This window comes from Hypanus sabinus, chromosome 19, assembly GCF_030144855.1.
Source record: "Hypanus sabinus isolate sHypSab1 chromosome 19, sHypSab1.hap1, whole genome shotgun sequence".
Classification (NCBI taxonomy): Eukaryota; Metazoa; Chordata; class Chondrichthyes; order Myliobatiformes; family Dasyatidae; genus Hypanus; species Hypanus sabinus.
In genome coordinates, this window is record NC_082724.1 from 77543393 (window position 1) to 77568367 (window position 24975).

At 44.7% G+C, this 24975-nt stretch overlaps 1 protein-coding gene across 5 annotated transcripts in view; it reads left to right on the forward strand.

Annotated features, from left to right (window-relative positions):
* LOC132378083 (monocarboxylate transporter 5-like) overlaps positions 1-17606 on the forward strand; it is an 83578-nt gene extending 65972 nt beyond the window's left edge. For all 5 annotated transcript variants that reach the window (XM_059944821.1, XM_059944822.1, XM_059944825.1 and 2 more), the window contains 3 exons: positions 6058-6269; positions 8905-8998; positions 16488-17606. In XM_059944821.1, coding sequence (XP_059800804.1) covers positions 6058-6269; positions 8905-8998; positions 16488-16717 — 536 coding nt within the window. In that variant the 3' untranslated portion in view covers positions 16718-17606. The remainder of the gene's footprint in view (positions 1-6057; positions 6270-8904; positions 8999-16487) is intronic.
* Positions 17607-24975: the final 7369 nt, after the last annotated feature.

Consider the following 24975-nt stretch of genomic DNA (forward strand, 5'->3'; position numbering starts at 1 on the left):
GTGTTGAATCTATATCAGTTTTCAGAACAATCCTATTCCCTCAATTCACACAAAATGCTGATGGAACTCAATGGGCCGAGCAGCATCTATGAAAAAGAGTAAACTGTCAATGTTTCAGGCTGAGACCCTTCAGCAGAACTGACTCTACTCCATATATGTCATATAACGTCAACTATACTCTTTTCCATTGCTGCTGTCTGGCCTGCTGAGTTCCTCCACCATCTTGTGTGTGTTGACTGGATTTCCAGCATCCGCAGATTTTCTCTTGTTTGTGATTACTTGCCTGGGATCTATTCTCTCACACTTGCTTGTTATCAGACTCTGATGCACACACCAGGACAACGGCTTAGTTAAGATGCATTGACCAGGTTGATAAGTCTCAGATACAGGCACTTTGATTGGACTCATCCATGCTGACCTTGGTTTCCACTATGCAAGTCGCATTTGGCCCAGATCCCTCTAAACCCCTCTTGCCCATTTATTTATCCCAATGTACTTTAAATGTTGTTATCATACTTGCCTCAAACACTTTCTCTGGCAGCTTTTTCCATATACCTCTGTGTGAAGAATTTCCTTCACAAGACCTTATTAAATCTTTCATCTCTCACCTTAACCCTTGGCCATCTAATTTTTAGTTTCCTTTTGCTGGGGAAAATAAAAATGATTTGCAATTCACCCTATCTTTGCCCTTGATAATTCTATACATCACTACAAGGTCACCACTCAATCTGCTATGCTTCAAAGAAAAAAGTACAACAAGCATTTTGTAGATTGTTTGCAGTTTCCAGATGACATGAAGGTTGGTGGAGGGCAGAAGGTTGTCGTAGATTACAAAGGGACATTGACAGGATGCAAAGCTGGGCTGAGAAGTGGCAAATAGAGTTCAAAAGTGTGAAGTGATTCAGTTTGCAAGGTCAAATTTGAAGGCAGAATACATGGTTAATGGCAGTGAGGAAGAACAGTGAGATCTTGGGGTCCATGTCCATTTATCCCTTGAAATTGCTGTGCAACATGATAGGGTTTTACAGTGTGTTACCCTTCATTAGTCAGAGGATTGAGTTCAAGAGCTGCAAAGTAATGTTGCTTTGTAAAATCTGATTACGGCACGATATTAATACGCAGCAGCCTCTCTGGACTCTGGATTTGGGGACTGCCAAATGTTATGCGGATTTTCTGTGCTTTTGTGGTATCATTCTGGATGAACATTGTTTCATTTTTTAACTGCATTGCTGTTGTGGTTTCTAAGTAACAATAAACCAAAATTCAATTCAATTCAATTAGACTACAGTTGGAATATTGAGTTCCGTTCTGGTTGTCTCATATTAGAAAAAGTTTAGAAGTTTTAGAGAGGGTGCAGAGGCAGTTTACCAGGGCACTGCATGTCTTACGAGGATAGATTGAGTGGGCTAGGGCTTTTCTCTTTGGAGTGAGGGAGATGAGAAGTGACTTGATAAAGGTGTTCAAGATGATAAGAGGCATAGATCAAGAGGTATTGATCATAGACCTAGAGACTTTTTCTCAGGGTGGAAATAGGTAATACGAGGGGACATAATTTTAAGGTAATTGGAGGAAAGTATGAGGGGAAAGCCAAACACGAGGAAATCTATAGGGAGAAGCGCTGTCGACGTTTCGGGCCGAGACCCTCGTGAGGGGAACGCCAAAGTTCTTTACACACAGAATAATTGGCGTATGGAATGTGCTGCCAGGGATGGAAGTAGAGGCAGATACATTAGGTACATTTAAGAAACTATTTAAGGTAGTCACATGGATGATAGAAAAACAGAGAGCTGCTTCAGAGGGAAGGGTTAGATGATCTTAAAGTAGGTTAAGAGGTAAGTACAACATCATGAGCTGAAAAGCATGTAAAAGGTCATAAGACCATAAGATATAGGTACAGAAGTAGGCTATTCGGCCCATCAAGTCTGCTCCACCATTCAATCATGGGCTGATCCAATTCTTCCAGTCATCCCTATCCCCTGCCTTCTCCCCATACCCTTTTGCCCTGGCTAATCAAGAACCTATATCTGACTTAACTTCACCCAATGACTTGGCCTCCACAGCTGCTCGTGGCAACAAATTCCACAAATTTACCTCTGACTAAAGCAATTTCTCCGCATCTCTGTTCTAAATGGATGTCCTTCAATCCTGAAGTCTTGTCTTAGACTCCCCTACCATGGGAAATAACTTTGCCATATCTAATATGCTTAGGCATTTTAACATTCGGAATGTTTCTATGAAATCCCCCTTCATTCTCCTGATCTCCAGGAATACAGCCCAAGAGCTGCCAGACGTTCCTCATACGGTAACCCTTTCATTCCTGGAATCATTCTCATGAATCTTCTCTGACCCTTCTCCAATGTCAGTATATCCTTTCTAAAATAAGGAGCCCAGAACTGCACACGATACTCCGGCTGTGGTCTCACGAGTGCCTTATAGAGCCTCAACATTACATCCCTTCTCTTATATTCTATACCTCTAGAAATGAATGTCAATATTGCATTTGCCTTCACCACCGACTCAACCTGGAGATTAACCTTTAGGGTATCCTGCACAAGGACTCCCAAGTCCCTTTGCGTCTCTGATTTTGAATTCTCTCCCCATCTAAATAATAGAAGGCCTGTTTATTTCTTCCACCAAGTGTATGACCATACACTTTCCAACATTGTATTTCATTTGCCACTTCTTTGCTGATTCTCCTAAACTATCTAAGTCTCTCTTCCAGCTCTCTGTTTCCTCAACACTACCGGCTCCTCCACCTATCTTTGTATCAATGGCAAATGTAACCACAAATCCATTAATCCCATAGTCCAAATCATTGACAGATCAAATCAAAGCAGCGGTCCCAACACCGACCCCTGTGGAACTCCACTGGTAACTGGCGGCCAGCCAGAATAGGATCCCGTTATTCCCACTCTCTGTTTTCTGCCAATCAGCCAGTGCTCCACCCATGCTAGTAACTCCTCTGTAATTCCATGGGTGCTTATCTTGCTCATGTGTGGCACCTTGTCAAAGGCCTTCTGAAAATCCAAGTACGTCACATCTACTGCATCTCCTTTGTCTACCCTGCTTGCAGTCTCCTCAAAGAATTGCAGTGGGTTTGTCAGGAAACCTTTCAGGAAACCATGCTGGCTTTGGCCTATCTTGTCATGTGCCTCCAGGTACTCCGTAATCTCATCCCTAACAATCGATTCCAACAACTTCCCAACCACTGATGTCAGGCTAACAGGTCTATAGTTTCCTTTCTGCTGCCTCCTACCCTTCTTAAATAAAAAAGTAACATTTGCAGTTTTCCAGTCATCCGGTACAATGCCAGAATCTATTGATTCTTGAAAGATCATTGTTAATGCCTCTGCAATCTCACCAGCTACTTCCTTCAGAACCCGAGGGTGCATTCCATCAGGTCCAGGAGATTTATCCACCCTCAGACTATTAAGCTTCCTGAGCACCTTCTCAGTCGTAATTTTCACTGCAGCTACTTCACTTCCCTGACACTCTTGAATGTCTGGTATATTGCAGATGTATTTCACTGTGAAGACCGATGCAAAATACACATTCAGTTCCTTTGCCATCTCTGCATCTCTCATTACAATAGCTCCAGCATCATTTTCTATTGGTCCTATATCTACCTTCAACTCTTTTTTACCCTTCATATACTTAAAAAAAAGCCTTTATTATCTTCTTTGCTATTAGTCACCAGCTTCCTTTCATAAATCATCTTTTCCTTCCTAATGACCTTCTTAGTTTCCTTCTGCAAATTTTAAAATGCTTCCCAATCCTCCATCTTGCCGCTAATTTTGACTTCCTTGTATGCCCTCTCCTTTGCTTTTACTTTGGCTCTGACTTCACTTGTCAGCCACGGTACTGTCCTTCTTCTATCCAATAATTTCTTCTTATTTGGCATACATCTGTCTTGCAAGTCCCTCATTTTTTACAGAAATTCCGCCCATTGCTGCTCTGCTGTCCTACCTGCTAGTGTCCTTACCAGTCAACTTTGGCCAGTTCCCCTCTCATGCCAATGTAATGTACTGTGCTGTAATGTCTGTTCTAAGTTATGAGCTGTCCGACAAGCTGGACAATAGGATGCTTTTCTTCCATCTGAGGTGAGATGCATGACACCATGGTTGGCAGACTTTCCTTACAAGTGACACAAAGGGGTGACTTATCTCAGGCTTGATTCTGTCTCATTTTATTATAAAGTCATGGAGCACTACCACACTGAACCTGGCAATTCAGTTCATCTAGTGTATGGCAGCCTGGTCTTCTGCCTAGTCCCATCTACCGCACCCTCTCATTCACCTTCTAACCTCTTTTAAATGTTACAAATGAAATCAAGTCTATCCCTTTGTTTCATGTTTACATCACCCTCTTAGTGAAGAAACCCTCTTTCAGACTCCCCTTAAATATTTCACCTACCTATCATCTCTAGTTCACACAACCTGCCGGGGAAAAAGCCTGCAAGAATTCACCCTATCACTACCACCAATGTGATGATTAGGTTACATTGTAGCATTAACTCCTGGTGCCATCCACTGATGGGAAGTGGATTTGCACCCATTCAGAGAGAAGCGGCACAAGCATCAGTGAAACGATAATTGACTTAGAACAGAAAATGCTCTGCAGGTCCAACAGCATTTGTGGAGGGATAAGCGGAACAAACATTTCATGGTGATCCTTTAGCAGAACATCGGTTTGAAGGGTCACTGACCTGAAATGTTGACAGTTTTTCTCTCCACAGATGCTGAGTTTTCCAAGCATTTTGAGCCAATCACTCAGTGACACAGCCAGGCCTCAGCACAGGTCTGAAGTGCCAGTGTAGACAGTGCAGCCAGCTTATCAAAACAGTGTTTGAAACCATAGCTTTCTGGTTTCTGTGATACAGCAAATTCTAGCTTGGCTGACTTCACCCCAGAAGGCGTAGATAAAGTTAAGCAATTCCTAAAACAGAAAGAAAAATTGAACATGAAAGATCCTGCAGATGCTGGCAATCTAGAATAACACACACAAAATGCTGGAGGAATTCAACAGGACAGGCAGCATCTACAGAAAAGAATAGTCGACATTTTGGGCAAAGACCCTTCATCTGGACTGGAAAGGAAGGATGGGAGAAGCCAGAATAAGAAGGTGGGGGGGGGGAGGGGAAGATAGACAAGCTAGGAAGTAAAGCGATAGGCGAAGGCAGCTGGGCGAGGGAAGGGAGATGAAGTAAGAAGCTTGGAGGTGATAAGGCAAAAGCCGGGAGGTGAAGGAATCTGATGGGAGGGGAGGGTGGATTATGGTTGAAAGGGAATGAAGAGGGGCACTAGGAGGAGGTGATAGGCAGGTGAAGAGAAGAGGTAACAGGCTAGAGTGGGGAAATAAAGAAAAAGGAAGGAGAAAAAAATGAACAAATAAATAACCTGAATTTGGAGAAATCAATGTTCATGCCATCAGGTTGGAGGCTACCCCAATGGAATATGAGGTGTTGCTCCTCCAACCTGAGAGCACAACCAAGATCATAAAAGCACATTATTTGATCATTATCACTTGTTTTGGTTACCTGCTTTGAAACAAACTTAACAGTTTGACAGCCCATGTTAAAGAGACCACTCTCATTCCATAGTACTGTTATGACCATGACAAGCTTTGGCAAATCTTGAGTGTTTGGAAGACACTAATAAACCAGAAATGTTTCTCAAAGAGTACTTGATTAGTGCATTTTGCAGTTAGACTACTAGGAGGCTTATTCTCATCAAATCTCATTTAGTAACTGGTTTGATTTGTGAGTTCCCCTTGCAAAATGAAAGGATCAAGTATGCAGTCTTAAGACAAAATTGACGTCTTTAGAGATGTGAACTTGGGACAAATTTCCAGGGCATTGGAACAGGGTGAGGGACATTTTGGATGGTTCTATGAAACAGGCAATGCAGGTATGAAAAGCCAAATAATTGATGTTCTCTTATGTTATGTTTGTATCATTTTGCCAGTTATATTATGGTGCTAACTGACATTTTGATGTTGCCGACTTACGATACATCAGAGTCACGGGCTGCTTTCCTAAAGTACAAGTTTTTCTTTCAGGAGTCGTTGAGATTGTGTCTCAGCTCATCTCGGGCTATATCGCTGACCGCAACTTCATCAAGAAGTATCATTACCATAAAATCTACCTTCTGTTTTGTGGAGCTGTCAATCTTCTGGCACCCCTAGCAAAAACTTTCCCAACACTCATGGTGTACATAGTGTTCTTTGCCATGTTCTGTGGGGGTTATCTGACCTTAATGCTGCCAGTCCTGGTGAGAGGGAATTTACTTGTCATTGTGTTTATATACTTGTCCCCTTTCCAGATAGGTCCTTCTGCATACACAAATCTCCCGTGTCCTTGCAGCTCCTTGTCAGAGTGCTGGGTGGGAAGTGGATGAGAGAGAATAGAAGTACAGCAAGCATGGAGTGTAGGGTTAAATGGTCTATTCTTGTTCATATATTCTGATTTAGGGTGACTTTGCCTCTTTATATTTGAATAAGTTTTCATTTTCTTGAAGGTGCACAATTTTCAGGTGATTGGAGGGAAGTATAAGGGGAATGTCAGAGGTAAGTTTACACAAGAGTGGTGGGTGTGTGGAATGCCCTGCCATGGTGCCATGGAAGCAGATCCGTCACAGGCATTTCAGAAACTCGTAAATAGGAACAGGGATGATAGAAATATGAAGGGAATGGTTAGATTGATCCTGGAGTAGGTTAAAAGTTCAGCACTATATTGTGGGCTGAAGGGCATGTGATGTCTCTGTTCTTTGATCTTTGACAAAAGGTAGTATGGTGAACATAGGATACAAAATCATGGCATATATTTCTAAGCAACTAAAATTGTAAAGGGAATGTTACATTCTGGAGAAATTTATTGAGGCCATACTTTGCAATATTTGTTCCAGTTACACCCTTCAGACTACAGAAAGGATATTGGTGGAGGTGCAGAGATGAAAATAAGGATGTTGCTATGATTGATGAAAATGATTGGGCAAACTGGTCTCCTTTGCTTTAAAAACACAGAAGTTTAAGAAGAGGCCAGATAAAGGTTTTCAAAAATACTGAAGTTGATAAGGGGATTGATAGTGATGGGTAGGCAAGGTCAGACCCCAGAACAAACATAGTTCAAATATCAAAAGAAAACTAGCTGATGAAGATTGCAAAGGATTTCCTTTACGGTGGACATTGGACATTTCTATCACAAGAATGGTTAAAGCATATCATATTGTTGCTTGATGTAAAGATGAGGAGGAAATTATTGTGATGGTGGGGACTGAACTTGGTGGATGGTGATGGGGCAGAAATTAAATTCACATGTATTCTGTACATCACCATAGGTCAGATAAGCAGAATAGTCCTTTTTTTGTTTAATATACACACTTCCACATCATTAAAGAGGTTTACATTACCAATCTCCACTTTACATCTTCCATTTATGCCACAGAAAGTTGCAAAAGGTTTCAATTAAGAGAGAGAATTAACTTAGTTATAAGCACTGGACATGATGTGGTAACATATGCATTTTGAAATCAATGGAACAGAATTTCGTAATGGGATGTCAACTCATTACCAAAGGGCATCTTCAAAACAGAGGGTGTTTTTTTTTATTGTAGACTGTAATATAAAGGTATTCAAATCACAATATGATGGTTAGATTTCAGAATTAGGATCAGCTCTATTATCATTGACATACGTTATGTCTTGAAATTTGTGGCTTTGTACAGCAGTAGAGTGCAATATATAAAATTTATTATAAACTATGATGAGAAATAAATAAGTAGTGCAAAAAAGTAGGGAGGTAGTGTTCATCGGTTCATTGTCCATTTAGAAATCTGAGGGTGGAGGGGAAGAAGTTGTTTCTGAAATGTTGTCTGTGTATCTTTAGGCTCCTGTAGCTCTTCTCTGATTGTAGTAATGAGCAGATCTCCTGGCTGGTGGGGTTCCTTAATGATGGATGTTGCCTCTTTTGAGGCATGGCCTTTTGAAAATGTCTTTGATACTGAGGAGGCTTGTGTCCATGTTGGAGCAACCCTCTGCGGATTTTTCCTATCCTGTGCAACCAGACGGTGATGCAGCCAGTTCAAATGCTCTCCACAGTACTTCTGTAGAAATTTGCTAGAGTCTTTGGTTCCTCAAACTCCCAATGGCATATAGCTGCTGGCTTGCACTCTTCATAACACTTACTCATCACTATCTGAGGTTCTGTCAACAACAATTGTGTCAACAGTGAAGTTATAGATGGCATTCAAGCTGTGCCTAGCCACACAGCCATGGGCGTAGAGGGAGCAGAGCAGCAGGCTCATCGTGCATCCTTGAGGTGTGCTTGTGTTGATTGTCAGTGAGAAGATGTTATTTCTCATCCACACTGTGGTCTCCCAGAATTTCTGCTTTCTCCTCGTGACCCCATGGGTTTCTTCCAGGTGCTTTGGTGTCCTCCCACATTCCAAATATGTACCGGTTAGTAAGTCAAGAATCCAGCTGCAAAGGCCCAGGTTTTCAAGGCTATCGATTAGTACTGAGGGGATGATGGTTTTGAATGTTGAAGTGTGATCAGTAATCGACAGCCTGACGTAGGGATTTCTGTTGTCTAGGTGGTCTAAGGCTAAGTGGTGAGCCTGTGAAATTACATCCACTGTAGACCAATTGTGGCAGTAGGCAAGTTGCAGTGGGTCTAGGTCATTTCTTAAGCAGGAGTTAATTCTAGAAAGATCAACCTCTTAAAGCACTTCATTACAGTAGATTAGTTAATATTTCAGCAAGGATGTAACAGTTGAGTGAGGCTAATGTTCCAGGGCTAGATCTGGTGGATTTTACAAATCATTCTATTCATGAAAGTGATTACATGTCTTCAGAGTGACAGAACTCTCAGCTTGTTATATGAATGAATTCTGTTTTTTTTTCATTAAGGTTGATTTTATTGGAAACCATGGAATACAGAAGGGAATTGGGCTTTTTCAGTTCTTTTTAGGGATTGGTTGCTTGATAGGGCCGCCGGCTGCAGGTAAGCAATATTTTCAGGTGTGTTCTTGCACCCATCTGTGATATGATTGGATGAAGTTAAGTACTGTATAAAACCCAGTGGCTTAGAAGCCAAGGGGAGATTCACATGTCAAATCATTTGATTGTCTGGATTGTATGCCACAGTAGTGTACCAGTTAGCATAATGATGTTGCAGGGGCAATTCAGCTGCTGTCTGGAAGGAATTTGTACTTTCTCCTCATGACCCCATGGGTTTCCTCCAGGCGCTTTGCTTTCCTCCCACATTGCAAAGACGTACTGGTTAGTATGTTATTTGGGCACGTGGACCTAATTGAGCTTCACTGGGCCAGAAGGGCCTGTTACTGAGCTATATTTCCAAATCTACTGTAAACTACGTATGATGAGTCCAAATTAGGTAAAGCTGTTAACTGGTATCCTTTCCTTAATAAGAAAGAACAAATGAGCAGCTTAACGGAATAGCGATCCATTCTGTCAATGACATAGCTGGAAGAACAATTGTAAAGTATTTGCAGAGAGAGACCATTTTGGTCTTAAACTTGTTTAGACCTTTGTTGGCTGTTTAGTCTCAGGCAGATGGTAAAGATGGTGAAATTGATCTCACTCATTTAAGTAAGCTAAACCAGGATGCCAGATCTGACTGTGATCCAGTTAACCCTGCTAGAAGTGCACAAAGACTGGATGAGAATAGAACTGGACTATTGCTTGTCAAGATACAAGAGGCCACAGGGTACTTGTGTAACACAGCAAGTTGCGGATGAAATTAGAGGAAGGGAGCAGAGGCTGTATAAGAAGAGAAATCATCCACCCAGCTTTCAGCTCCCTCTGTTCCCAATTATGCCACTACTCCCCTTTCCTACCTGGCATGACCAGCTAGTTATCAAGTTCGAGTTCAAGTTCAGTTTATTGCCATTCAACCGTACTCACGTATACCGCCAAACGAAACAACGTTCCCCTGAACCAAGGTGTTCCCCTGCACAGTACATGCAACTCACACACATAACACATAAAATAACATTACCTCAAATTAACTAACAAATTATAAGGAGCATTTACGATACAAATTATAAAGTAAACCATATAATGCTAATGTTGAGACCTGGGTGTTGGCAGGGAGTTCAGTAGACATATGGCCTGGAGGAAGAAGATATTTCCCATCCTGATAGTTCTAATCCTAATGCTACGATACCTCCTGCCTGATGGTAGGGGGTGAGTGAAATGGTTAAATGGACGGGAGGGATCACTGACCAATGTTAAGGGCACGGTGTATACAATGCTCTCAATCAATATCTCTAATAAGTGGAAGAGAGACTTTGATAATCCCCCTCTTCAGTTCACCAATCACTTTAGACTCCCGTCTTACCCCTCTTCTTCTCTTGTTTATACAGACCATCTCACCTCTCCGCTCTTAGGTTTGATCTGAAACATTCCTTTCACCCAACTGAAGTGGCTCACCTCCAGCAGATAGTTTGTTGCTCTGGCGATTTATCTGACCAACTGCCTTTTAATCACAGGCCAGGAGAAATTAGATACACTAGACTGACCATCATAAGGTGATACAAAAGTCACTGTTATGAAGCCGTAACTTTGGAAATCGTGTGAAGCTATTGGGCATCTGACTGTTCACTAGGTGCTAAGATGCATGACTATGTCAACAGTAACTTGATGTGCTTGGGACTCCTGGTGTTGCAATCAACATACTTTGGTTTTCTCACCTCCATTTCAGTCTGTTTGATCTTTAAATGGATGAATCCTTTACTGCAGGATGAACAGTGCTTTGCTACTCTGCTGGATTGCTTCTGTTGTCTGAGATTCTGTAGTTCCAAATCCCAGACTCTCTTCCTCCCCAACTCATCGGTTGGGTGTATGAACATTTCTTTGTTTTAGAGTCAAACTTATATCTGTTGCATGAATATATGGTGCAAGGTTTATTTTACTTATTTCAAAATACAACATGGTAACAGCTGCTTTTGACCCAACGAGTCCATGCTGCCCAATTACACCTATGTGAGTGATTAACCAATTAACTGAAATATCTTTGGGAGATGGGAGGAATCTGAAGGAAACCCATGCTGTCACTGAGAGAACGTGCAAACTCCTTACAGACAGCGACGGTACTGAGCTAGGGTCGTTAGTGTTGTAACAGTATCGTGCTACAATGCTGCCCTACCTTTTATTTTTTCCATTACCTCCTCTCGTACGATTTCTTGGTGGATTGCTCACCACTTGAAGGGTTACATAAGGAAGAAAGGCCGATAAGGTGTTAATAATAAAGACTGAAGGGGCAATCTGGCCAAGCAAAGTAAAATGTTAATGGCAACAACAAACAAAACTTTGGAGGAATTTAGTGGGCCGGAGGGAACTGGACAGTAATGCTTCATGATCAGTCCAGGTGAAGGGTCTTGATCTAAGCCATTCACTGTCCAAATGTTACCTGACCCATTGGGTCCTTCAGTATTGTGGGGGGGGAGGAGTTTGTGGTCAACAGCATTCCTAATGACCAGTGTTATTTATTGCTCTTGTGTTCAATTGCTTTTGTAGGATTATGATGTGATGTTCAAGTAGCTTGTTTGCTTGTGTGGTTGTAGGTCATCCTGATTGTAACTGGGGTGTGTGATGATCACCTACCCCATCTGTATGAGACTGAGTGGTTCTCTCCTGGGTCATAGCGCCCACTCTGGCTTTGTTTATCAAATGGTCTGTCACTATGTTTGCTACATCAGTGTCAGGAGTGAGATTAGGGAAATAACAGCGAGGTTGAAGACAGATGGAGCACCTTAAAACCTGGGGAATAAGTCGAGGGCAGATAGAGCACAAGGCCAGGGGAATAAGTCAAGGAACCCAGCTGTATGCATCCCCTGCATTCCCCAGCTGGGCTCCCAAAAACGGGACACTGACCTGGAAGGAGAAACTGGGAACTGCGCATCATGCCTTCCTGTTGGGCAAGCATACCCAGGCTCTCCAATCTGGGGACACAGTGGAGCACATCACCCACTTCCCTTGTGGCCAGTACCAGGGAACACAAGACACCACAGCCTTGGGAGGTCAGGCAACAAGACAAGTACCACCAACAACACTAGAGCAAGAGGAAGGCAATGGGCCTCAGTAATAAATGCCACAAGGTCCACCCCAAAGCTCCTCAGATACCATGGTAATGGCCGCCTGGAGCCAGCAGGTGGAGCCCCTCCAAGATGGTGCTGCACCTTGCCCTTGTGTTGGCAGAGGATGCTCTGTGAACCCTCCTCGACCTAACGCCGGCTGATCAGTGTAACTCGTTTGGTGCTGGAGCAGCGTTTCAAACAGAGGCCATTGGAAGAAGCAATGAGGGGAAAAACTGGGCAGCAGGTGGCACTGTGTGGGAGAAAGTCTGGGGTGTTTGCAGCAGATCTCCACCACTGTGCTTGGCATGGTTTCCTCCCGTGGCCCAGGAAGAGCTTGCCCTCCACACCTTTGTAAAGATGCTGACACCAGAGTGCCTTCAGCAGCACATTCACCTGGCCGAGGCGGGGAAGGCAGAGCTCCTCAAGATGTTCCAGCATTGGCCGAGACCTCCAGCAGAATCCCTCCATTGTTGCCTCCCCAGCTGGGAGGCTAGTCAACATCCAAGACTCCTGCATCATTTGCCAGAGCCTGCTGTCCCTCTAGGGGCAACCCTCTACCTCAGCCACGGCTCTCGAGAGGACTGGGGGGCGGGGGCAGCAACCACCACTGGTTACCTCAGTACAGCCACTGTCACTGGGAACCATGTCAGTGCAGCACCACTGTGGATCGACAGTCCTCATCTGCAGGCAGTGTGAGTTCTACCGCACCAGAACTCTGAAGACTTGGACCAGGACCAGCAGCAGCAGCTGAGGGACCTCCTGGACCAGCTCCTTGACATCTTCACAGGCAGAGATGACAATAGACAATAGACAGTAGGTGCAGGAGTAGGCCATTCGGCCCTTCTAGCCAGCACCACCTTTCACAGTGATCATGGCTGATCATACACAATCAGTGTTCCTGCCCTCTCCCCATATCCCTTGACCCCGCTATCTATAAGAGCTCAATCTAACTCTCTCTTGAATGCATTCAGAGACTTGGGCTCCACTGCCTTCTGGGGCAGAGCATTCCACATATCCACCACTCCCGGGGTGAAAAAGTTTTTCCGCATCTCAGTTCTAAATGGCCTACCCCTTATTCTTAAACTGTGGCCTCTAGTTCTGGACTCACCCATCAGCGGGAACATGCTTCCTGCCTCCAGTGTGTCCAATCCATTAATAATCTTATATGTTTCAATCAGATCCCCTCTCATCCTTCTAAATTCCAGTGTATACAAGCCCAGTTGCTCCAATCTTTCAACGTATGACAGTCCCGCCATTCCAGGAATTAACCTTGTGAACCTACGCTGCACTCCCTCAATAGCAAGAATGTCCTTCCTCAAACTTGGAGACCAAAACTGCACACAATACTTCATGTAGGGTCTCACCAGGGCCCTGTACAGCTGCAGAAGGACCTCTTTACTCCTATACTCAATTCCTCTTATTATAAAGGCCAGCATGCCATTAGCTTTCTTCACTGCCTGCTGTACCTGCATGCTTGCTTTCATTAACTGATGTACAAGAACACCTAGATCTCATCGTGCTTCCCCTTTTCCTAACTTGACTCATTTAAATAGTAATCTGCCTTCCTGTTCTTGCCACCAAAGTGGATAACTTCACATTTATCCACATTAAACTGCATTTGCCATACATTTGCCCACTCACCCAACCTGTCCAATTCACCCTGCATTCTCATAACATCCTCCTGATATTTTACACTGCCACCCAGCTTTGTGTCATTGGCAAATTTGCTATTGTTACTTTTAACCCCTTCATCTAAATCATTAATGTATATTATAAACAGTTGCGGTCCCAGCACTGAACCTTGCGGTACCCCACTAGTCACAGCCTGCCATTCCGAAAGGGACTCGTTAATCGCTACTCTTTGTTTCCTGTCAGCCAGCCAATTTTCAATCCATGTCAGTACTTTGCCCCCAATACCACGTGCCCTAATTTTGCCCACTAATCTCCTATGTGGGACTTTATCGAAAGCTTTCTGGAAGTCCAGGTACACTACATCCACTGGCTCTCCCTTGTCCATTTTCATAGTTACATCCTCAAAAAACTCCAGAAGATTAGTCAAACATGATTTTCCCTTCATAAATCCATGCTGACTCGGACTGATCCTTCTACTGCTATCCAAATGTGTCCTAATTTCCTCTTTTCATAATTGACTCCACTGACGTTAGGCTAACCGGTCTATAATTCCCTGTTTTCTCTCTCCCTCCTTTCTTGAAAAGTGGGACAACATTAGCCACCCTCCAATTAGCAGGAACTGTTCCTGAATCTATAGAATATTGGAAAATTATTACCAATGCGTCCATGATTTCTAAAGCCACTTCTTTAAGTACCCTGGGGACTTGATGCACAGGGTTGGTCCAACATTACACTAACACTGGTGACAGCTCATCCACCTACGGTGCCATTGCCTGGCCCTTCCCAAAAGCCAGGCTGTCTTAAGTGGGGGTGTTGGAACTGGACCCAACTGCAGGACACAGACACTGAAGTACTAGCAACAGGACGGGACAAAATTAAAGCCTTGGGACCGTACCGTGAACCAGATTGCGGGCTTCAGACCGGACCATGACACAGGCAGCTGAGCAGTGAATCAAAGAGGTGGCAGCTGCGGGCATAATTGAGCCCTCTGACAACCCATGGGTGACTATGGCCGTGTTGGCCAGGAAGAAAGATGGGTTGAGGTTCTGCGTAGACTACCACCATCTCAATGTCACGACCCAGAAGGACTCTCACCTGCTGCCATGAATGGACGATACACTGGTCTGTGTCACAGGTTTGACCTGGTTCAGCCCTCTCGATCTCTGACAGGTGGAGGCCCGGCCCCAGACTGACTTCACCATTGGTCAAGGGCAGTGGCGCTTCTGGGTAATGCCATTTGGCCGGTGTAACACCCCGCTCACATTCGAGAGACCGATGGAGAGACCACTGGTTCAGATTCTGTGGAGACACTGTCCACTTATTTGGATAATATCCTGGTGCAATGCTGCTGTTTTTGACAATGCCCTAGGAGAGGTCTTTGCTGCTATCCGCCAGGCGAACCTGCGCCTCACCCTGCAAGATGCGGCCTGCTGTGCTGTCGGACGACGCGGTGGGTGCGGAAGGGGTGGCCATGGACCTGAGATGTGGTGGTGCTCAGGCAATAGCCTAGTCCCTGCGATGACTCCCAGCTTTGCGGTTTCCTGGGGCTGGCATTGTACTACCACTAGTTTATTAAGGACTGTGCCAGTGTCCAGAAGGGACTAACCCCGAACTGGGAAGCCACGAGAAGCGGTTAGGAGAGGTGCACAGCTGCCTCTCTGATGTGGAATAGTGGGTGCGGTTGCCTGAGCATCAGAAGGCTGTCGTACTGCAATGGGACCGGCAGGAACGATGCTGGCACTTGGCCACCACTGACCTATAGAGGCTGACGGAAGGAAATAGCACTGCGGACACTCTGCCTCTTGCTACTCCAAACAGTGCCTCCCCTGGGGAGGGGGTCTCCAGAAACCTCCCAGCACCCAGCAGCAGTGTCAACCTCCACCAGGACTTTTGGACTTTGTGGTTGCAGACCACCCCCCCCCCCCAGGTGGGGCAATGTGGCACTCCAGGGTGACAAAGTCAACAGCCCACCCCACATTCCTAATGACCAGAACTATTTATTGTTCTTGTGTTAAAATGCTTCTATGGGATTATGGTGGGATATTCAAATTCATTTATTGTTATATTTTAGCTTGGGTTATACAGTTATTCACGTGTGTGTTTGAGGGTCTTCCTGACTGTGTGATGATATCCAAAATAAAAATGGTTGTTGAGTTAAATGAGCTTCCTCATCTGTTATTATGGACCAAATGCTTGCCACAGTATTTTGTTTGTGGCTCTAGATTCCAGCGTATGCAGAACAAAATGCAATGGCATTCAAAATGGGGTTGAAATGGAGAAAGGGATGTTCAGTGAAGATACAAACATTGAGGAGACTTTAGAGTTGAACAGTTCAAATAGAAGGCCACAGGAATCAGAAACACACTGGAGCAACTGATGCTTTCAAACATGAGATGAAAGGTTTGTTAAACATTAAAGATTCTGCAGGTGCAGGAAATCCAGAGCAACAACTTCTGGCTTATTTTCCCTTCCTCTTCAGTCTTGATGAAGGGCTTTGGCCTGAAACATTGACGGTTTAGTTGTTGCTGAGTTCCTTTGAAAAGTTTGTTGTAAGGCTAAGGACATCAGGTATATGGAGGAATGGTGGTTAAAGGAATTTGAACAGCCAAGATCCATATACATAGCTTGAGGGGTTAACTGGCCTAGTACTATACTGTTATTCACAAACCACATCTGAGAATTACAATAAAAAGCTTTTCTTTGTTTGAAAATTTTTAAACCTTCTGTCAGTCAACAAAAATCCATTTTCTCTTGTTTCAGGAGCTCTTCACGACTTCACCAAAAATTACGATGCCTCATTCCAGTTGGCTGGCTCCTGTTATTTTCTGTCATTCTTGATTTTGTTTTTCATCCCACTGGCTGAACGGAAACTGTCCAGGGAGGCTAACAAAAGAATCAAAGATGACTCCAGCCGATTGGCTGAAGAGGATGTTGTCTCTCCATGTCCCACCATGAAGAAGGAATACCTACAACTAGAAAGCACGGTCTGAGTGAGACCTCAACCAGCAGCATCTCACAGAACTTGACAAATACCAGTGCCTTGATTTTGCCACTAATCACATCTTCAGTTGTACAGGTCTTTGGATGGTTTTAAGAGATGACTGTTTCTTTTGCCAAGAAGGGAATGGATGCTTGCTGGGTTTTAGGGCTGAGCTTCCTGAACTAATTCAGACCAAACAGAGATGGGGTGATGAAAGGAGAACAGCACTTTATTTGAAAATACATATTGATTACTGAAGAGTACAAAACCTCTACAAAGTAATATTTAGGATATTTTTTTGGTGTTCATTGTGTTTCATAAAACATAAACCAGGGACTGATATAAGTAGCACTTTAATCGTTACTGGCAATTTTTAAAGCATGGAGAATAGAAGAATCTTGAGGGCTCAGAATAAATTCCACAGGTGCTGCCTAGCGTGTTTTAGGATTTTGATATTATCAATCCTGCAGGAGTCTGTCACCAAACAGCCCACTTGTGAAGCAACTGAAAGTGTATTGTAGAGAAATTGAGGGGAATTGCATATTAGATGAAGGACAGATGTGAGGTTGCAAAAACCCTGACTGTAGCTGAGTCAACAAAGTAACACCACGTGCTGTATGCTGATTTAGACTTCACCTTAATTCTGTCAGCGTAACAATTAGCGTGATGTTATTACAGCTTCGGATGTCAGAGTTCAGAGTCCAGTTCCTTATGGAATGTGAGGGTTTTCTTCAGGTGATCTGATTTCCTCCCATTGTCCTAAGAAATACAGTTTAGTAGGTTAATTGTCCCATGATTAGGTTAGGGTTAAATCAATGATTTCTGAGTGACGCAACTCAAAGGGCTGGAAGGGGCTGTTCTGTGATGTATCTCAGTAAATAAACTAAGTGTGGAATCCATGATGTACTGATGCATACAGTTTGTTCTTTCCGAGTACAGTGCCTTACGTCATCTTTTAACCTGCTGTATAAAGTTAGTTCAAGTGCCTCCTGAGACAAACCAAAATGCAAAACTCCAGACTGATTTCTTTTGGGAGCATGACACTGATGGAACTGTTGTCTTTGGATGAGATGTCAAATGGAGACCCTATCTTCTCTCTCAGGCGAGTGGAGAGGATTCACTGGGGCTCTTTCATAAATGGGAAGGTGATCTCCCATATCCTAGTCCGGGGGTCGGCAACCTGCGGCTCCCGAGCCATTTGTGGCTCTTTCACCTCTGTGCTGCGGCTCCCTGTGGCTTTGGGAAATAATTGGTCAGTATTTAATTAAAATGTATTTTATGTTAGTTTGTTTGCTTTTGAAATGTAATTCTAAATTTGAAGATTATGGTGATCTTATCCGAAACGGCTCACAATTAGCCAGCATTCCGGCTAAGGGAGATAGCCTACGGGGGTTTGTGAGTACGCGTCTTTTGCAGCATCTGCGTCCATGGGGGCTGGGTTGAGGGAGGCTTAAAAGCAAGGCTGTTTAGTTCGAATAAAGCTATCTTTGACTGCAGTTTACTGACACCGCTACAACGTGTTTTTATCGCTGGCTGTCCAGACGGAAGGTGCTGAAACGCTTTGTCGCGTGTCTGGAAGAAGTGAAAACTTTCCTGGGCAGCAAAGGGCCCACCTTTCCTGAGCTGGAACAGCCAGAGTGGCTGGAAAAGCTACACTTCATGGTAGACATGACAGCGCACCTGAACACGCTGAACACAGCTCTTCAGGGGAAAGGACGTACAGCCCTGCACATGTTGGAGGATGTTTTGGCATTCGAGCGCAAGTTGACGTTGCTTGCCAGAGATTTACAGAAAGGCACTTTGTCTCACTTCCCCAATTTGAGAGAGTTCAAACAAGGTCACGACATGATAATTTCGGAGTATTTACATTCTGCAATCATCGCAATGCAAACATCGTTTGGGAAACGCTTCTGTGAGTTCAGAGAGGAAAAAAACACATTATCCTTCCCGGTCACTCCCTTAAGCATCGATCCTTCCCTACTGAATACGACTGCATTGGCAGGTGTGAGTCAACCTGATCTTGAGATGGAACTGGCCGACATAGCCGACAAAGACATATGGGTGTCCAAGTTTAGACGCTTGACAGCAGACCTTGAAGATGTTGCCCGTCAGAAGGCCGTTCTTGCTCAGAAACACAAATGGAGTGATATTGAAAACCTTCTAAAACCGGACAAACTTGTGTTCGAAACATGGAATGCTATGCCCGACATTTATGTAAACATTAAAAAGTATGCGCTTTGAGTCCTGTCGATCTTTGGATCCACATATGTAAGTGAGCAGGTGTTCTCCAACATGAACTTTATTAAAAACAAACATCGCGCACGCCTCACAGATGACAGCTTGCGATCCTGTGTAAAGATGAAGGTGACGTCATACAGCCCTGATGTGCAGACGCTGTGCGCTGAGGTCCAGAAGCAGAAATCCCATTAAGCAAGTATGATAAATATTTTAATTGCCTATTATTTTATGTATATTCATATTTTTTCATTGTTCAGTGAAATAGTCCTTTTATTTTTCAGGCTGACAGCTGGCTGATGTTATTTTTGTTTTGCTGCTGGCGGAAAATTTAAGTTCGGCGTTTTTCATAAATACAAGAAGGACTCAAATAGACATTGAGTATTTTACTTAAAAGTAACTTTCAACCCAACGTCTTTTTTTCGGAGTTCAAAATGTTTTTGTTGCATGCAGAAATGTAATTTCGTTTTCTCTGCAGGAGTTCATCAATTTCATAAATGCAACACATTATAGTTTGTTTATACATAGCATAAAGGCAAAAAAAACGTTGTATGCAGTGTTATTTCATTTTAAATGTCAAACGGGTTTTGCGGCTCCCAGTGTTTTCTTTTCTGTGGGAAACGGGTCCAAGTGGCTCTTTCAGTGGTAAAGGTTGCTGACCCCTGTCCTAGTCAATATTCCTCCTCACTTCAAATCTCAGTGGTAACTACTCTAAGTTCCTCCCCCCTCCCTGGCTGAATGATGAGCAGATTAAAGAATTCAATATGGAATTTGGGAGGCTGAAACTTCAACTCTCCTTCATTGTTTCTGCAACTTAAAATTAACTCATTTTCCCCATCTCCAGACAGAGGCTTCAGAAAGGAGAGTGGCCAATGGATGGGAACGGTTTGGAGCAGGCTTCACAACCTTTTTGTGCCATGGACCAAAACCATTAAGCACAGTATCTGTGGGTTCCAGGTTAGGAACCCCGGTTTAGAAGGATATGGGTCACACACAGGCAAATGTGAAAAGCTTAGGTGAAATGTTGTTCAGTTATTGGGCCAAAATGTCTGTTTCCATGCTGTGTGACCCTATGACACAACCCCACCAGCCACCACATTCATTATATTAATGTACCAAGAGGACTTAGTCTGTTAGACATCAGGCACAGGAACAAATTAGGCCATTCAGCCCATCCCTCTCCACCCTGTTCTCCTGCATTCTCCCTGTAACCTTTGGTGCCTTTACTATTCAAGAACTTATAACTTCCACTTTAAGTAGACCCAGTGACTTGGCTTCATAGCCAGCTATAGCAATGAATTCCACAGATTCACCACCCTCTAGCTAAGGAAATTCTTCTTCATCTCTGTTCTAAAGGGATGCTGTTCTATTCTGAGTCATTATCTATAAGGAGAGTCTAGATAGGATCGGACAGTGTTCTCTGGAGTGGGTGAGCTGAACGGATAACCTTCTAGTGGTTTATAAAATCATGAGGGACATAGATAAAGTGGAGATGGTCAAAGTCTTTTTCTCAAGAGAGTCTGAATTTATTGATTTAAGGATGGGGGGAAATACTTAAAGAGAACCAGAAGGGCAAGATTTTCACCCAGAGGCTGGTAGATACATGGAACCAACTACAAGAGGCTATGGTAGAAGTGGGTACAATTACAATGGTTAACAGATATTAGACAGGTATATGGATAGGAAAAGTTTATGAGCCAAATTCATGGAAGTGAGACTAACTCAGGCAGGCACCTTGGTTGGTGTGTATGAGTTGGGCCAAAGGACCTATTTCTATTTTGATTGAATTTATCAGATTTCACAATTTCTGGCACCTTCAGGAAATTTCCACTATCAGACCTCCAGTATTACAAACAATAATTTCTTTTGGGTTTGCCTCGTCTGGTCTTCCATCAGCATCAGAAGTTCCCATCTAACAGCACATTACCATGCACCCACATTCAGCTTCAGTGTGACACCTATCCATTCACACCTCCAGGGACAGTCACTGCCACTTCCAGTCAAGGACACCACATTGGTTATCCACAATATCGTCTCTACATTGGGGAAACCAGGTGTAGTTTAGGTGATTGCATTGCAGAGCCCCTGTATTCAATATGAAGAGCTATCGTGAGTTTCTGAATGCTTGCTACTATAACTAATTCCTTGTCCCATCCCCATGCAGATCTATCTGTATGTGATGTCCTCCACTGTTAAAATAATGGAAGCTTAAGGAACTCTCAGTCAACTTCACTCACCACATCACTGAACTGTTCCCACAGCCAATGGACTCACCTTCAAGGACTCTTCGTCTCATGTCTCAATATTTATTGCTTACTTTTATTATTTTTGTAACACCTGCCCAACAGACTGGTATATGTCTCTAGGGGAAGAACTCCAGCCACTCTCCAACCCCGCCTCCCGTATACGCAGGTGCTGTGGAAAACAAGTTAACGCGGCATTGCACACACAATATCAATCTCACACCAGATACCATTATAGAATATACTTTAAAGATTTTACTAGAACTAAAAGGTTACTAACAATACAGTATATATGAAGGAAAAACAAATAAAATAAATAAGGTGCCAAAACTTATCAGAGTTCAGTCAGTTTAGTGCACATTGTTGGAGCTCATCCATCGAACCACTCGACCCCTCGTTGTTTTCTGCCGACCTCCATGTCCTTGCACCTGGGACCACCCCGGTGGTCGACACATCCACCTTCCTCGGCGTCCTCTTCCCGACTCTCCGAAAAGACCGTGAAAACCCCCAGCTCCCAACCCACAAGACAAAATAACATTTCCCCATTGGTTAACAAATGAATACAATCCCAACAACACACACAAAATGCTGGTGGAACACAGCAGGCCAGGCAGCATCTATAGGGAGAAGCACTGTCGACATTTCAGGCTGAGACCCTTCGTCAGGACTAACTGAAAGGAAAGATACTAAAAGATTTGTAAGTAGTGGGGGGAGGGGGAAATGCGAAATGACAGGAGAAGACCGGAGGGGGTGGGATGAAGCTAAGAGCTGGAAAGGTGATTGGCGAAAGTGATACAGAGCTGGAGAAGGCAAAGGATCATGGGACGGGAGGCCTCGGGAGAAAGGGGGAGGGGAGAGTACCAGAGGGAGATGGAGAACAGGCAAAGAGTGATGGGCAGAGAGAGAGAAAAAAACAAACAACTAAATATGTCAGGGATGGGGTAAGAAGGGGAGGAGGGGCATTAACGGAAGTTAGAGAAGTCAATGTTCATGCCATCAGGTTGGATGCTACCCAGCCGGTATATAAGATGTTGTTCCACCAACCTGAGTGTGGCTTCATCTTGACAGTAGAGGAGGCCATGGATAGACATATCAGAATGGGAATGGGACATGGAATTAAAATGTGTGGCCACTGGGAGATCCTGCTTTTTCTGGCAGACCGAGCGTAGGTGTTCAGCGAAACGGTCTCCCAGTCTGCGTCGAGTCTCACCAATATATAAAAGGCCACACCGGGAGCACTGGACGCAGTGTACCACACCAGCCGACTCACAGGTGAAGTGTCGCCTCACCTGGAAGGACTGTCTGGGGCCCTGAATGGTGGTGAGGGAGGAAGTGTAAGGGCAGGTGTAGCACTTGTTCCATTTACAAGGATAAGTGCCAGGAGGGAGATCGGTGGGAAGGGATGGGGGGGACGAGTGGACAAGGGAGTCGTGTAGGGAGTGATCCCTGCGGAAAGCAGAAAGGGGGGGAGGGAAAGATGTGCTTGGTAGTGGGATCCCGTTGGAGGTGGTGGAAGTTACGGAGAATTATACGTTGGACCTGGAGGCTGGTGAGGTGGTAGGTGAGGACCAGGGGAACTCTGTCCCGAGTGGGGTAGCGGGCGGATGGGGTGAGGGCAGGTGTGCGGGAAATGGGAGAGATGCGTTTGAGAGCAGAGTTGATGGTGGAAGAAGGGAAGCCCCTTTGTTTAAAAAAGGAAGATATCTCCTTCGTCCTGGAATGAAAAGCCTCATCCTGAGAGCAGATGCGGCAGAGACGGAGGAGTTGTGAGAAGGGGATAGCATTTCTGCAGGAGACAGGGTGGGAAGAGGAATAGTCCAGGTAGCTGTGAGAGTCTGTAGGCTTATAGTAGATATCAGTAGATAGGCCGTCTCCAGAGATGGAGACAGAAAGATCAAGAAAGGGGAGGGAGGTGTCGGAAATGGACCAGGTAAATTTGAGGGCAGGGTGAAAGTTGGAGGCAAAGTTAATGAAGTCAACGAGCTCAGCATGCGTGCAGGAGGCAGCGCCAATGCAGTCGTCGATGTAGTGAAGGAAAAGTGGGGGACGGATACCAGTATAGGTTTGGAACATGGACTGTTTCACAAAGCCAACAAAAAGGCAGGCATAACTGGGACCCATACGGGTGCCCATGGCTACACCTTTGGTTTGGAGGAAGTGGGAGGAGCCAAAGGAGAAATTATTGAGAGTAAGAACTAATTCCGCTAGACAAAGGAAAGTGGTGGTAGAGGAGAACTGGTTAGGTCTGGAATCCAAAAAGAAGCAAAGAGCTTTGAGACCTTCCTGGTGGGGGATGGAGGTATATAGGGACTGGATGTCCATGGTGAAAATAAGGCGGTGGGGGCCAGGGAACTTAAAATCACTGAAAAAATTCAAAGTGTGAAGAGTCACGAACATAGGTGGGAAGAGATTGAACAATGGGGGATAAGACAGTGTTAAGGTGTGCAGAAATGAGTTCGGTGGGGCAAGGAGTGAGCTGAGACAATAGGTCTACCTGGACAGGTAGGTTTGTGGATCTTGGGTAGAAATGGGAGGTGTGGGGTGTGGGAACTATGAGGTTGGTGGCAGTGGATGGGAGATCCCCAGAGCTGATAAGGTTGGTAATGGTGTAGGAGACAATGGCCTGGTGCTTCTTAGTGGGGTCATGATCAAAGGGTAAATAAGAGGGGGTATCAGAGAGTTGTCGCTGTGCCTTGGCCAGGTAGAGGTCAGTATGCCAGACAACAACAGCTCCCCCCTTATCAGCGGGTTTTATAGTGAGGTTGGGATTGGTGCGGAGGGAGCAGAGAGCAGAGCGTTCAGAAGGAGTGAGGTTGGAATTGGAACAGGGTGTGGTGAAGTCGAGACGGTTGATGTCCCATCGGCAATTAGCAATAAAGAGATCCAGAGCGGGTAGACCAGAGCGGGGCGTCCATGAAGAGGAGGAGGGTTGAAGGGAGAAGGGGTCATCGGTGGGGGTAGGAGAGTCCTTGTCAAAGAAGTAAGCTTGGAGACGAGACGGTGGAAGAAGAGTTCAGCATCATGGTGTACGTGGAACTTGCTGAGGTGTGGGCGAAGGGGGACAAAGGTGAGGCCCTTACTGAGGACAGAGCGCTCTGTCTCAGAGAGTTGAAGGTCGGAGGGAATGGTAAAGACCCCGCACGGATGAGAGATGGAATCAGAGGGGGGAGGGAGGCTGGTAGTGTCAGTGGAGAGGGGAGGGTTGGGGTGAGAGTAAGATGGAGCCTCTGAGGGCCCAGGAGCTGACGTTGGGATCTGAGGGAGAGGAGATTGCAGAGTGGTGGTGGGGGAAGGGGAGGCGGGTTATACAACCATCTCGACTTCTCCACACCCTGTTCCAATTCCAACCTCACTCCTTCCGAACGCTCTGCTCTCTGCTCCCTCCGCACCAATCCCAACCTCACTATAAAACCCGCTGATAAGGGGGGCGCTGTTGTTGTCTGGCGTACTGACCTCCACCTGGCTAAGGCACAGCAACAACTCTCTGATACCTCCTCTTATTTACCCCTCGATTTTAATTTCCAGCGTCTGCAAATTTCCTTGTGTTTGCTCTTTAAATACAATCCCGATATCAGCAAGTCTAAAGCTAAACAACTGCAAGAGAAAGCACTAACCATTACAAAGAAGCCATGTTGATTAACATACACAGTACATTGCACATTCTCCCCCCACCAGCAAATGTCATGCCCTCATGACATTACCAGAGTTCCCCAAGGCTTCTTGCAACACACAAAACCCAACCCAAGTGCAGAAAGCAGCGATATAACTACCCAGAGCAGTAGAAATCACA